The following is a 13619-nucleotide window of genomic DNA, read 5'->3' on the forward strand; positions in this document are numbered from 1 at the left end:
ATTTACATATTCTACGCCGACCGCAATGGAAGCGCCACCTAGCGGCCAGCCTAAATATTGCAACCTAAGATAGGACGGCGCAAGCCGTCCTATCTTAGATATGTTTAAGCGTATATCTCTGTTTGAGAATACACTTAAACATAGGTCGGCGCAGATTCTGAGTTAGGTCGGCGTATCTACTGATACGGCGGCCTAACTCTACCTGAATCTAGCTATATAATTTTATTATACAATCTGCATACCAACTTTTTTAGATGTATTATTAGTTATGCATTGCAATGCCTAAACAACCTATTCTATGTATGACACAGGATTGGCATTAAGGCTGCATTCACACCTGAGCGTTTTCAGCTCGTAAAACGCTTATCTCAAAAGTTCCAACAAGCATAATCCCATTTATTTAAATGGCCCCTGACGATGGTCTGGAACCTCACATTAAGCCAAACGCCGCGTGCAGCTTTTGGTCAGAAACTCCGACCATGTGTAGGCTCCACCGGACAATTTCTGTTGGATTTTCCGACAGCAAAAATTCTCAAATTCTCCGACGGCAAAAGTTCTTGATGGAAAATTCCGATCGCCTGTATGCAATTCCGACGCACAAAAATCCTACGCATGCTCGGAATCCATTCGATGCATGCTCAGAATCATTGAACTTTTTTCTCGGCTCGTCGTGCTGTTGTACGTGACCGCGTTCTTGATGGTCGGAAATTTTGTGTGGCCGTGTGTATGCAAGACAAGATTGAGACAATATTTTGGCCTTGCTGGAATTTCGGATCGTGTGTACGCGGCACAAGGCTGCATTCACACCTGAGCGTATCGTTTTCAGGCAGAAAGTTCACTATGCCAAAGTTATGAATGGACAGAGTCATTTCGGACAAGGAAGGGGCTGTTAAATAACATATTTACCGGCCCCAGGGCCGATCCTAGGGTCACAGACGCCTGGGTGCAGTAATATTTCTAGCGCCCCAACATGGGCGTGGTCATCTTACTAACTCCTCCCCTTTACAAATGTTTCTATGGCTACGACTCAAACACAGAGATGCTCCCCTAAGAAGTCTTCATTAGTGTCCCCCATCAGAGTCCCCCCCAGCAGGTGTCACCCATCAGAGTCCCCCCCAGCAGGTGTCCCCCGTTAGACAGTGGGAGGTATGCGCTCTTGTCAGTTGCCAGCGGAGAGAGCAGGCGGGATGGGGAACCACAGCACCCGCTACATGCGGTCCACCTCTGGACACAGACAAGGAAGAGGGAGGGGAGCACTTTGGAGCTTCAGCGCCCCCACCTCTGCGGCACCCGTGCACCCTGCCTAGGATCGGCCCTGACCGGCCCCCTCCCTGCTCTCCATCCTGACATATAGGGTCGGGGGGGCCAGAAAAAAAACTCAGGGGGACTGGACAGGAGCACAGGAGGGACTGGATCGGAGCGGATCGGAGCATGGCCGGAGAACAGCATGTGGGTCAGGAGAGAGCAGAGAAATTTTCGGGGAAGATCACAGGTGGACCAGGAGACAGTACATGGACAGCTAAAGAAAGCTGGACAGGAGGGACAGCATATAGAGAAACTGATGCCTTCCATGTTCCTCCTGCAGCCGCTGAATTACTGCAGTAGGGAGAGAAGGCGGAGAAGTGGACATTCAGTGGCTTCAGGAGGAACATGGAATGCATCAGTTTCTCTATATGCTGCCCCTCCTATGCAGGTGCAGAGGGTAGCCCCATGGGCCCCCTGGAGCATGGGGTCGGGGCGCAGTGGTGACCCTTGTGACCCCTGTAGTTACTCCCTTTTCTGGTGCCAAATCTGTGGCCCTTTGGTACTTGCTGTGTCCTTTGCAGACACTAGTAGGGGAATTAGGAGCATTGACTTGCAAAGGGGCCGTAATGACTGAAATCTCTTACAGCCGCATATTTCACGTCCTATTATCTTCTTTGTTCTGTAGCAAGTTTCCACTCTCCAATGACCCCTGCAGCATGTCTACAGTCTTTTACCACCTCCTCTAGTATATTTGCAGCTTCTGAATATTATATGCAACTCTTTGGTGCTTTCAGGAGCCACAGGTGCTGCCCCCCCCCTGTAGATTTTAAGCAGACTGCGCATCAAAAACATTTCCATAATCCCTGGCTTCTTACCTGGGCGGCAAAGTCGATAAGCTGCGTCACCTTGAGAGAATTGCCTTCGTCACTCTTCAGAAAATCCAACAAGCTGCCCTTTTGCATGTACTCAGTGATGATAAATATGGGCTCGTCCAGCGTCACCACAGCGTGCAAACGCACCAGGCGATCGTGCTGTAATGTTTTCATCATGTTCGCCTCTTCGAGGAAGGCCTCCGCAGACATGGTTCCTGGTTTCATCGTCTTCACTGCCACTTGAGTGTGCCCGTTGTATGTGGCTAAATGAAGGAGTGGAGAGGAAAGTTAGCGGCCTGGAGCAAGATGCAGCCAAGGCTGGGAAATAGGAACAGAAAATGAATTTGTGGGTTGATTTCTGGAGATTTGGGTGGATTATATTATCAAAACACCTACATGAACTATACCCACCTCCCTCAGTGTAGCCTACTCAATATGATACTTACCTTCACCCCTATTCTAAAAAAAGCATCCTGCCCAGCACCTTTGCACGAATATTATCCCAGCATGGTACTATGCCTACTGCACACACCCCATTCACCTTCTGTGGATGGTCTGTAATTATGGCGATCTCTAGCCATCGGAATGAATGATGTTTTTGCAAAGGTTGTATGGTGACGGGCGGAGAATTAGAGAGTGGGGATGAAGGTAAGTATTTAAGTGTGCAGGCTACACTGAGGAAGCCCATGAACCTGGAAGGAAGACCGCATGAACCTGGAAGCGCCTACAGCCGGGACCGGCTCTGTGACATCAGCCAACAGCAGACTTCGGCCCGCTGTCTGCTGAAAACAGGTCACAGGAGTGCAGAACGAAATTCACTGCTGTGTTCTACAGGAGAATTACAGACAAACAAGCTTTGGCTGCACTTCTCCTTTAAGGTAAAAAAAAAAGTTCTGCCTTTAGAATCACGTAAAACATTTTTTTTTTAAAACAGCCCAATTGTCACCAACAGTTCATATTTATTAGAGATCCGTACAGATCCTACTGCTCCTTGAGGACAGGGTTGAGAACCACTGACCTAAAAGATCAGTGAATCTCAGCAACGATTTCGGAATCTCAGATGTAGTACGGCTTATTATTGGGGGCTTCTTTCATCCTTTGAGTTTTCAAGCACAATAAGAAATGTATGGCTTACCCAACCAAACATCACCAAACTGCCCGGCACCGAGCTTCTTTTCCAGATTCAACGAATCTCTGGACACCTCCCAGGCATCCTTCTCCCACGGCTTCTCTGGACGAGCGGACTTGCACGCTGTGGTGAGTTTCTGGCACAATCCATCCATGTTGTCTACAAAAAAAATCAACAAAAGTGTAAAAGAGGGTTAACCCAGGACATTTTCCTCACACCACAAAGAGGTTTCAGATGAGTAACACAAAACATGCGTACACAGAATAGCAAAAATAATGATTCGCAAATAAAGTACTACTCCATCCAAAAGTTAGATGCTTCTGAATTATCTTAACCACTTCAGCCTCTGTGATGTACCAGTACGTGGCAGGGTTGAAGTGGTTATACCGGGATGATGCCTACAGACTGGCACCATTTTTTTTTCGGCCAACAATGCTCTTTGTTGTAAAGTCGATCAGCTAGCGACCAATTAGCAGAGGGATCGAGATCCTTCTTGTTCTTGCTGTCAACTCCAACCGGGTTCATATATATATACAGTATATATATACAGGGAGTGCAGAATTATTAGGCAAGTTGTATTTTTGAGGATTAATTTTATTATTGAACAACAACCATGTTCTCAATGAACCCAAAAAACTCATTAATATCAAAGCTGAGTATTTTTGGAAGTAATTTTTAGTTTGTTTTTAGTTTTAGCTATTTTAGGGGGATATCTGTGTGTGCAGGTGACTATTACTGTGCATAATTATTAGGCAACTTAACAAAAAAAAAATATATACCCATTTAAATTATTTATTTTTACCAGTGAAACCAATATAACATCTCAACATTCACAAATATACATTTCTGACATTCAAAAACAAAACAAAAACAAATCAGTGACCAATATAGCCACCTTTCTTTGCAAGGACACTCAAAGGTCTGCCATCCATGGATTCTGTCAGTGTTTTGATCTGTTCACCATCAACATTGCGTGCAGCAGCAACCACAGCCCCCCAGACACTGTTCAGAGAGGTGTACTGTTTTCCCTCCTTGTAAATCTCACATTTGATGATGGACCACAGGTTCTCAATGGGGTTCAGATCAGGTGAACAAGGAGGCCATGTCATTAGTTTTTCTTCTTTTATACCCTTTCTTGCCAGCCACGCTGTGGAGTACTTGGACGCGTGTGATGGAGCATTGTCCTGCATGTTTTTCTTGAAGGATGCAGACTTCTTCCTGTACCACTGCTTGAAGAAGGTGTCTTCCAGAAACTGGCAGTAGGACTGGGAGTTGAGCTTGACTCCATCCTCAACCCGAAAAGGCCCCACAAGCTCATCTTTGATGATACCAGCCCAAACCAGTACTCCGCCACCACCTTGCTGGCGTCTGAGTCGGACTGGAGCTCTCTGCCCTTTACCAACCAGCCACGGGCCCATCCATCTGGCCCATCAAGACTCACTCTCATTTCATCAGTCCATAAAACCTTAGAAAAATCATTCTTGAGATATTTCTTGGCCCAGTCTTGACGTTTCAGCTTGTGTGTCTTGTTCAGTGGTGGTCGTCTTTCAGCCTTTCTTACCTTGGCCATGTCTCTGAGTATTGCACACCTTGTGCTTTTGGGCACTCCAGTGATGTTGCAGCTCTGAAATATGGCCAAACTGGTGGCAAGTGGCATCTTGGCAGCTGCACGCTTGACTTTTCTCAGTTCATGGGCAGTTATTTTGCGCCTTGGTTTTTCCACACGCTTCTTGCGACCCTGTTGACTATTTTGAATGAAACGCCTGATTGTTCGATGATCACGCTTCAGAAGCTTTGCAATTTTAAGAGTGCTGCATCCCTCTGCAAGATATCTCACTATTTTTGACTTTTCTGAGCCTGTCAAGTCCTTCTTTTGACCCATTTTGCCAAAGGAAAGGAAGTTGCCTAATAATTATGCACACCTGATATAGGGTGTTGATGTCATTAGACCACACACCTTCTCATTACAGAGATGCACATCACCTAATATGCTTAATTGGTAGTAGGCTTTCGAGCCTATACAGCTTGGAGTAAGACAACATGCATAAAGAGGATGATGTGGTCAAAATACTCATTTGCCTAATAATTCTGCACTCCCTGTATATATATATGTCCTAGGAATGCCTTTCAGGAAAGACGTCTGCAAGGTACAGCTGCCTTACCCCGGCGCACGCCTGTGCGCAGGCGCCAACCAAGGACGTTTAGAACGTCTACAGGCGCTTCTGCCAATGCGCATGCGCAAGCACGCGTTTGCGCGTGCGCGCACCTGTCACCAGGACTGGCGCCAGTCGCCCTATTTAAACAGAGCAGTGACACTGACTTATTGCTGCTTGGTCTACAGCGTTTACCTGAATCCTGATGCTTGATTCTTGCCCTGACCTCTGGCTTCCTACGGATCGATCCCTGTCTCCAGTCTCTGCTATTCAGTACCTGTTGCCAAACCTGCCTGTGACCCAACTATACTTCTGCCTGCTGCGTCTGCCTGATCTGACCGTCCGTTGCTGAAAACCTGCCTGTGACCCGACTACGCTTCTGCCTGCTCTCTGTGCCTGATCTGCCTGTCTGTTGTCAACCCGGCTCGTCTGACTCCGCTCCCAGCTTTCCAGCCAGCTTCAGCTCCTGCTTCCGGTGGTGCTCCTCTGCTCGCCTCTTGCCACGTCTGCCAGTCCGTCTGCCACTTCGCTTACCTGCCACCTGCTGGGTCCGGCTTCCTGTTCGTGAGTTCCTGGTTTCTACTTGTACAGACTTCTGGACTGTTCATAGGCACTCTTACTCCGCCGCGCTCCTGGCTGGGCCTAATGTCTCACTATCAGTGGTCCACGAGCCAGAGCTGTACGAGAGGCTTTCCTCCACACGTCAGGCTCATCCATCAGGTACGTGACAATGCCCTTCCTTAATGACATACTGGAAGGTGATCTTGGATGAAATGAACCTCCGGCTACAACTTGACCTACTCTTTACTCCCTCTTTGGCCTTATTGGGCATCCCTGATGACGACCAGCGCTCCCATCACTTTAAGCTTCTCATAGCCTATCTCCTCTATTATGCCCAAAAAATATATAATTTTTTTAAATGGTCGTCCTCAGACCAACCCACGGTGTCTACTTGGGGGGCCATGGTAAATGCAGCCCTTATATAAAATGACCTATTCAATGGAATGCCTTTGGAAATTTGAAAAAGTACGGTCCCCCCTGGACATTGACCTGAATGGTGGGGGGTTATGTCCTGGTGTCGGATATACTCTATTTTATGATACCACTGTTTCCCCTTGGCAGGGCTTTTTTTCTCAAACAATAGGTGCTGGAACTTAACCACCACCCCTCAAAACCTCTCCCCCTACACACACCCTCCAAATCACATCAAACAGTAGGAGGGTCTTAAAGGGGCATTAAATACCAGGATTGCATTACATACAGAGTGCAGAGTTCAGGGGGGGTTACACACAGAGTGCAGAGCTGTCATTTGTAAACACAGAAACCAGACTTCTGTGTTTACAAGTGATTGTAGTGAGCAGGCACCAAAGGATCTGAGCCAGAGGTGGTGGAACTAAGTTCCCCCTAAAAAAGCCCTGCCCCTTGGCGATATAAGAACATGCAATGTTTGTTAGATTTGTGGAGGATTATTTGTCTGCAGAATTCTAACGTAATTATTGTCAGCTCTGTATACTGCGGTTTTGCTGTATCATTTCTGCTTAACTTGTTAATGACGCCAACCTGTCTCTTTATATATGCTGTGAAAGGTAATTTTCTCAATAAAGCACATCTGTTCGTTAAAAAAAAAAAATAGCAGAGTAATCGCCTTTACAGATGGTCCCCCTCCCCTCCTCCCGGACCCGGACGCTACCATCCCACCAGGAAGCCCAGGACTGAAGCCAGTGGTTCAGCCAGCTGACCATAGAGAGGATCGAGGACCAGAATGTCCCTGATCATCTCTATGGTCAACAAAAAAAAAAAACAGAAGCAACGAGTATCTTGTGACTTCTGGTTTCGCCAGGATGTGAACAAACAATGGCTTGGGAAAGCAAAGGATCGAACTAGGCTTGGTTTGATTAGATGCTTTTAAATTATCGTTTTATCTCTGGAGGTAATCCCAAGTATATGTAAGTATATTTCTTGCAAAAAAAAATGCACATTTTTACATATAAGTGAGAAGTGTCAGAAAAGGCCCGGAGCTGTACAGGGTGGGCCATTTACCGTATTTATTGGGGTATAGCGCGCTCCCGCGTATAGCGCGCAGCCCTAAAGTTGCAGCGGATTCCTGTGGAAAAAAGATTTTTGTACTTACAGTTTTGGTGTCTTGTGCGGCGTCCATCGGAGGCCTCGTCGGGTCCGGCATCCGTCTGCGGCTTCGGGTGTCCTCTTCGTCAGGTCCAGCGTCCTTCTGCGGCGTCCTCGCGTCCTCCCCGCTCGTTTCCCGCGCCAAGTTTGAATACTGCGCCGACATATACAGAGCGCAGTACACTCGTGTATTGTCGGGCAGGCTCGGCAACTCTCGCGCTGACGTCCTGTACGTCCAGGACGTGAGCGCGGAAGGAGCCGAGACTGCCCGACAATACACGAGTGTACTGCGCTCTGTATATGTCGGCGCAGTATTCAAACTCGGTGCGGGAAAGCGGGTATCGGCGTATACCGTGCACCCACGATTTTGCCCTGATTTTCAGGGCAAAAAAGTGCGCGGTATACGCCAATTAATACGGTATATGGATCCACCCTGGTGTGCCATTTATATAGATACACCTTAATAAAATGGGAATGGTTGGTGATATTAACTTCCTGTTTGTGGCACATTAGTATATGTAAGGGGGGAAACTTTTCAAGATGGGTGGTGACCATGGCGGCCATTTTGAGGTCGGCCATTTTGAATCCAACTTTTGTTTTTGGTGTATCCATATAAATGGTCCACCCTGTAGTATTCCGAAGTTTGTTTTTATACTAATAAAAGAGGAACACAGTTCTGGATCTTACTCTGGTAGAAGTGGACCAGGTCGTGCAGAGTATTGAAAGTTTTCCTTGGTGAAACATAAAATCCGCCATTGTCCATGCTGCGAATCTTGTAATGTTTGACTGCATTTCCAGTCTTAGGGTTGAAGTCTCTGACAGATAGCGAGTAGCAGCCTGAAAGACAAAGAAAAGGATATAAAACAACTGGAGACAGTAATAGTGCCACATCGTATCTCTAAGGCCGCGTACACATGGTCGGTCCAAACCGATGAAAACGGCCTGAAGCCCAGTTTCATCGTTCCAAACCGACCGTGTGTACGGCCCATCGGTCTGTTGTCCTTCGGACAAAAATTAGAGAACTTGCTTTAAAATCGAACTGATGGCCCGCTGACCAATAGGTCCAAACCGATGGTTAGTACACAAAAGCATCGGTTCAAAACCCGCGCATGCTCAGAATCAAGTCGATGTATGCTTGGAAGCATTGAACTTTGTTTTTTTCAGCACGTTGTGTGTTTTACGTCACCGCGTTCTGACCCAATCGGATTTTGAACTGATGGTGTGTACGCACATCAGACCATCAGGCCGCTTCAGCGGTGAACCGGTGAGAACGGTCCGTCAGACCGTTCTCATCGGATGGACCGACCGTGTGTACGCGCCCTGATAGGTTGGAGAGGCATCCAACTTATGAAAATTGGCCTTATTATAAAAGTATGTGGAAGTGGGCGCAATACTGCCCGATCTAATATGAGGGAAGAGAAGTACGGAGTTCATTCCACAATATATCATTCATTCACCTTTCATAGTCTCGCTGTCTCGTATCATGAAGGCTCCAATCTGATTCTCAGGTGACAGCAGCTGCCGTTCTGCTTCTTTCCTTCCAACTGCCTTAAAATACCACCTGAAAAATAAAATATGGTAATCCAAAGGTGCCCATCCCCTTCCTTCAATAGGACAAGAGGAGACAATTATGTTTAAAGCAGCCCTAGCTATTTAGTATTTCCACACAACTACTATAAATATGGAATTCCAGATGAAAATTGAGCTATCCGTATTTATCGGGGTATAGCGCGCCCCGGCGTAAAAACGCGCACCCCAAGCTTAGAAGGGAAGTTTAGGAAAAAACTTAAATTTTGGATGCTCAGCCTTGTCGGTGTCCTTCTGCTGTCGGCGTCCATCGGCGGCATTGTCCGGCGTCCGTCTGCGGCCTTGCGCGGGGTCCGTCCAGCCTTGTCGGTGTCCGCCTGCTGTCTTGCCCGGCGTCCATCGGCGGCCTTGTCCGGCGCCCATCTGCGGCCTTGCGCAGGGTCCGTCGCGTCCGTCTGCCGGTCCGTCCAGCCTTGTCGGTGTCCGGCGCGTCCGTCTGACGGGGGTTGCAGCGTTGTATGTTTGAATTTGGCGCCTCGGTCGAGCTGTGCAGAGCCGGATTTACGGTGTGTTCGGCTCCTCTCGCGTTGCTGCGGGCGGAGCTGAGCGTGGCCGAGCCTAGCCGAGTGCGCAGTACACTCGGCTCGGTCTTTGTCGGCAGTGCTCAGAAACAGCGAGGATCGGCGTATAACGCGCATCCACAATTTTCCCCTGATTTTAAGGGGAAAAAAGTGCGCGTTATACGCCAATAAATACGGTAGTTAGTGCACAAATCTAATTTTAACTCACATGGCTCTTCTCCTGGGTCCCCCCTTATCTAGCATATCCATCTTGTGTAACCCTTGAACTTTTGCCATCTGCTGGTCATTACTCAGCACTGCAGCTCAGGTCATGCTGCAGTGCACACCTGCCCCAATCAGGATTGCTTAAATATACTGCTGGACATTCAGCTTTGGGCTTGATCAAAAGCTTTTGTTTGATTCTTATCTGTGGGCACTACACAGATTTGCTCATTTGATTTGGACTGTGTTAGAGCTCTGTCTTATACCTACTGTATTCTGCCTTAAAGGGGTTGTAAACCCTTGTGTTTTTTGTCCAAATGCTAAATGTTGTAGGGCTGGGGAAAAAATCGATTTGAATCTTGAATCGAGTTGCGAGGGCAAATCGATTCAAAATTTAGACCAAATCATTTTTTTTTTTCGATTTTTTTTTTCCATAGGACCGACGCTCCGCGGCCTAGGCCGAATCCGCGGCCTCACCTAAAAACTCCTGCCCGCAGCTCGCCGGGATCCTGGAAAAAGACAGCGAAAAGAGCAAAATCCCACTCCCAGGTGCTCAGAGTCCAGCACATACAACTAATCCACGGATTATTGAGAAAAAAAGACAATGATAAACTATAGATGTAACTTACTCTTCGGACTCCAGAGAATTAACTTTTCCAACATAATTACTGGGAATATAGCCTTCTTCTCCTGTGTGTATCAGGCGTGCATGCCACCACTCCCCGGACCTACAGAGACAGCAAATGAACGTTGTAATTGCAGAGAAAAGGCTCTTTATGGGGGATTTCATTATTCTAGACTGGATTTATAAAAAAAAAAAAGTACAAGAAAGTGTCTGCATTGCCCATAATGGCCAACCGGATTGTAGCTGCCTTGTGTGAAAGTCATACAGAATTGCCTTCTTAGAACAGAAGGTAGTTACGTGTCACGGCTTTCTTTGGGAAAAGACCTGTTTCTCAAGTGGTTATGACGGAAATTGTTCATATCTGTCCTCAGTTGAGGCTTTATCCACACTTGTGTACCTTTGGTCTCTTAGGGCGAGTCATATTGAAAGTGGTCAGATGTCTTCCTGAGCATCAATGTCAAGCTTAAAGGGGTGTTCCAGCCAATGTTTATGTTTATTAAAAGTCAGCAGCTACAAAAAGTGTAGCTGCTGGCTTTTAACCACTTCCTTACTGGGCACTTAAACCCCTTCCTGACCAGAGGACTTTTTGCGATTCGGCACTGCGTCGCTTTAACTGACAATTGCGCGGTCGTGCGACGTGGCTCCCAAACAAAATTAACGTCCTTTTTTCCCCACAAATAGAGCTTTCTTTTGGTGGTATTTGATCACCTCTGCGGTTTTTATTTTTTGCGCTATAAACAAAAATAGAGCGACAATTTTGAAAAAAAATAAAATATTTTTACTTTGTTGCTATAATAAATAGCTCAATTTTTTTTTTTACGTTTTTTTTTAATCCTCAGTCTAGGCGATACGTATTCTACATATTTTTAGTAAAAAAAAAAAAAATCGCAATAAGCGACTGGTTTGCGCAAAAGTTATAGCGCCTACAAAATAAGGGACAGAATTATTATTATTATTTTTTTTTTTTTTTTACTAGAAATGGCGGTGATCTGCGATTTTTATTGGGACTGCGACGTTATGGCGGACATGTCGGACACTTTTGACACATTTTTGGCGCCATTCACATTTATACTGCAATCAGTGCTATAAATATGCACTAATTACTGTATAATTTTTTTTTTTTACTAGAAATGGCGGCGATCTGCGATTTTTATTGGGACTGCAACGTTATGGCGGACACATCGGACACTTTTGACACATTTTTGGCGCCATTCACATTTATACTGCAATCAGTGCTATAAATATGCACTAATTACTGTATAAATGCTTTTTTTTTACTAGAAATGGCGGCGATCTGCGATTTTTTATTGGGACTGCGACGTTATGGCGGACACATCGGACACTTTTGACACATTTTTGGCGCCATTCACATTTATACTGCAATCAGTGCTATAAATATGCACTAATTACTGTATAAATGTGACTGGCAGGGAAGGGGTTAACACTAGGGGGTGAGGAAGGGGTTAAATGTGTACCCTAATTAGTGTTCTAACTGTGGGGGAGGGGGGTGACTGGGGGGGGGTGACCGATCTATGTCTCTATGTACAAGAGACACAGATCCGTCTCCTCTCTCCCCTGACAGCACCGCTGTCTGCGAGAGCCGGGAATGAGAGATGATCTCATATGTAAACATATGAGATCATCTCTCATTGGCCGCACAGATCGCCTAGGAAACGGCCGCTCCGATTGGCCGTTCACGGCGATCTGTGACTGGCTGTGTCCAAGGGACACGGCCAGTACAGAAGTTCCCCGCCGCGCGCTCGGGAGCGCGCGCGGGGAACGTGTAAAGGAGAGGCCGTAAAAACACGGCCTGTTAGAGATTGGGAGCCGCGCTGAGGCCGTACAAAGTCGTACGGCCGTCAGCAAGTGGTTAATAAACATACACTTACCTGCTCCAGCATTCCAGCGACGCGCCGGCCGGGGCTCCGCTCCTCTCCCCCCCTCCCCGGCCTGCGTCTTCATTTCAACTGTGGGCACCCGGCCGTGACAGCTTTCGGCTTCACGGCCGGGCACCTACTGCGCATGCGCGAGCAGCACTGCGCATGCGCGCGCGGCGCCGTCTGATTGGACAGGAGCTCGCCTAGGACCTGTGACGTGTCCTAGGCGATCGCCTACAGGGAGGGGCTGGTGTAGGCGATTAAGCTTTGAAATGAAATGAATTGGCTAAAACCGCAGTGCACTCAAATTGCACAAGTATCGCACAGGAACTCAAGCAGTTCCTCATGTCACAGCCTCCAGCAAGGGGAATGGAGACCATAAACAGCACAGTGGTGACCTCATCAAATCTCACTTCCAATCTCCTAAGACTCGCATTCAGAGGTATTACTGCCTTAGATCAGGGGTCTCCATACTTTCAAACAAAAGGGCCAGTTTATTGTCCTTCAGAATTTAGTAGGGCTGGATTGTGGCCAGTGGGGGGAAGAGCATGTCCCAGGCCCAGCATCAGTGAGAATAAATATGGTCTCAGGCATACCTCCCAACCGTCCTGGATTTCGCGGGACTGTCCCGCGATTCGCGGTAAATCCCGCGGTCCCGCGATCACTCCTAGAGTCCCGCGATTCCACCTCACCCCACCCCCCGCGTTTACCGTGATTCGCATTCTATCCCGTCGTCCAGCGGATTTGCGTTAAATCCAGAGGTCCCGCGATTGGCGGAACCCCCCCGCTCAACAACTCTGATCCCACGGAATTCCCCCCCCCCGCTTACCCGCGCAACAACTTTGATCCACAACTCAGATCCACGGAATTCCCCCCCCGCTCAACAACTTCGTTGGGAGGTGTGCTCATTTGTCCCTCATTCTGAAGTTGAAAAGTTGGGAGGTATGGTCTCAGGGTTGGTGGTGGTCAGTAGAAGGAGGAGTGGTGCCCCTATCAGTAGAAGGAATAGTCCCATCATTGGTATCAGTGGAAGAAATAGTGCCCCCTTGTTGGTGTCAGTGGGAGGAATCGTGACTCATACAGGGGCGGACTGACAACTCATGGGGCCCCCGTGCAATAGGAGATTATGGGGCCCCCGGGCAATAGGAGATTATGGGGCCACACAGTATACACACACACACACACATACAGTATACATACACAGAATACACACACAGACACACAATATACACACAAAGGGCCGGATTCAGGTACATCGGCGCATCTTTGTGCCGGCGTAGCGCAT

At 47.6% G+C, this 13619-nt stretch overlaps 1 protein-coding gene across 2 annotated transcripts in view; it reads right to left on the bottom strand.

The window, feature by feature from the left end:
- Positions 1 to 13619, bottom strand: part of HCK (HCK proto-oncogene, Src family tyrosine kinase) — a 58708-nt gene that overhangs the window by 8118 nt on the left and 36971 nt on the right. For both annotated transcript variants that reach the window (XM_040331482.1, XM_040331483.1), the window contains exons 5-9: positions 10462 to 10560; positions 8981 to 9084; positions 8211 to 8360; positions 3253 to 3405; positions 2121 to 2380 (exon numbers count right to left, since the gene is read on the bottom strand). In XM_040331482.1, the coding sequence (XP_040187416.1) occupies positions 2121 to 2380; positions 3253 to 3405; positions 8211 to 8360; positions 8981 to 9084; positions 10462 to 10560 (766 nt within the window). The remainder of the gene's footprint in view (positions 1 to 2120; positions 2381 to 3252; positions 3406 to 8210; positions 8361 to 8980; positions 9085 to 10461; positions 10561 to 13619) is intronic.

This window comes from Rana temporaria, chromosome 12 (genome assembly GCF_905171775.1).
Source record: "Rana temporaria chromosome 12, aRanTem1.1, whole genome shotgun sequence".
Classification (NCBI taxonomy): Eukaryota; Metazoa; Chordata; class Amphibia; order Anura; family Ranidae; genus Rana; species Rana temporaria.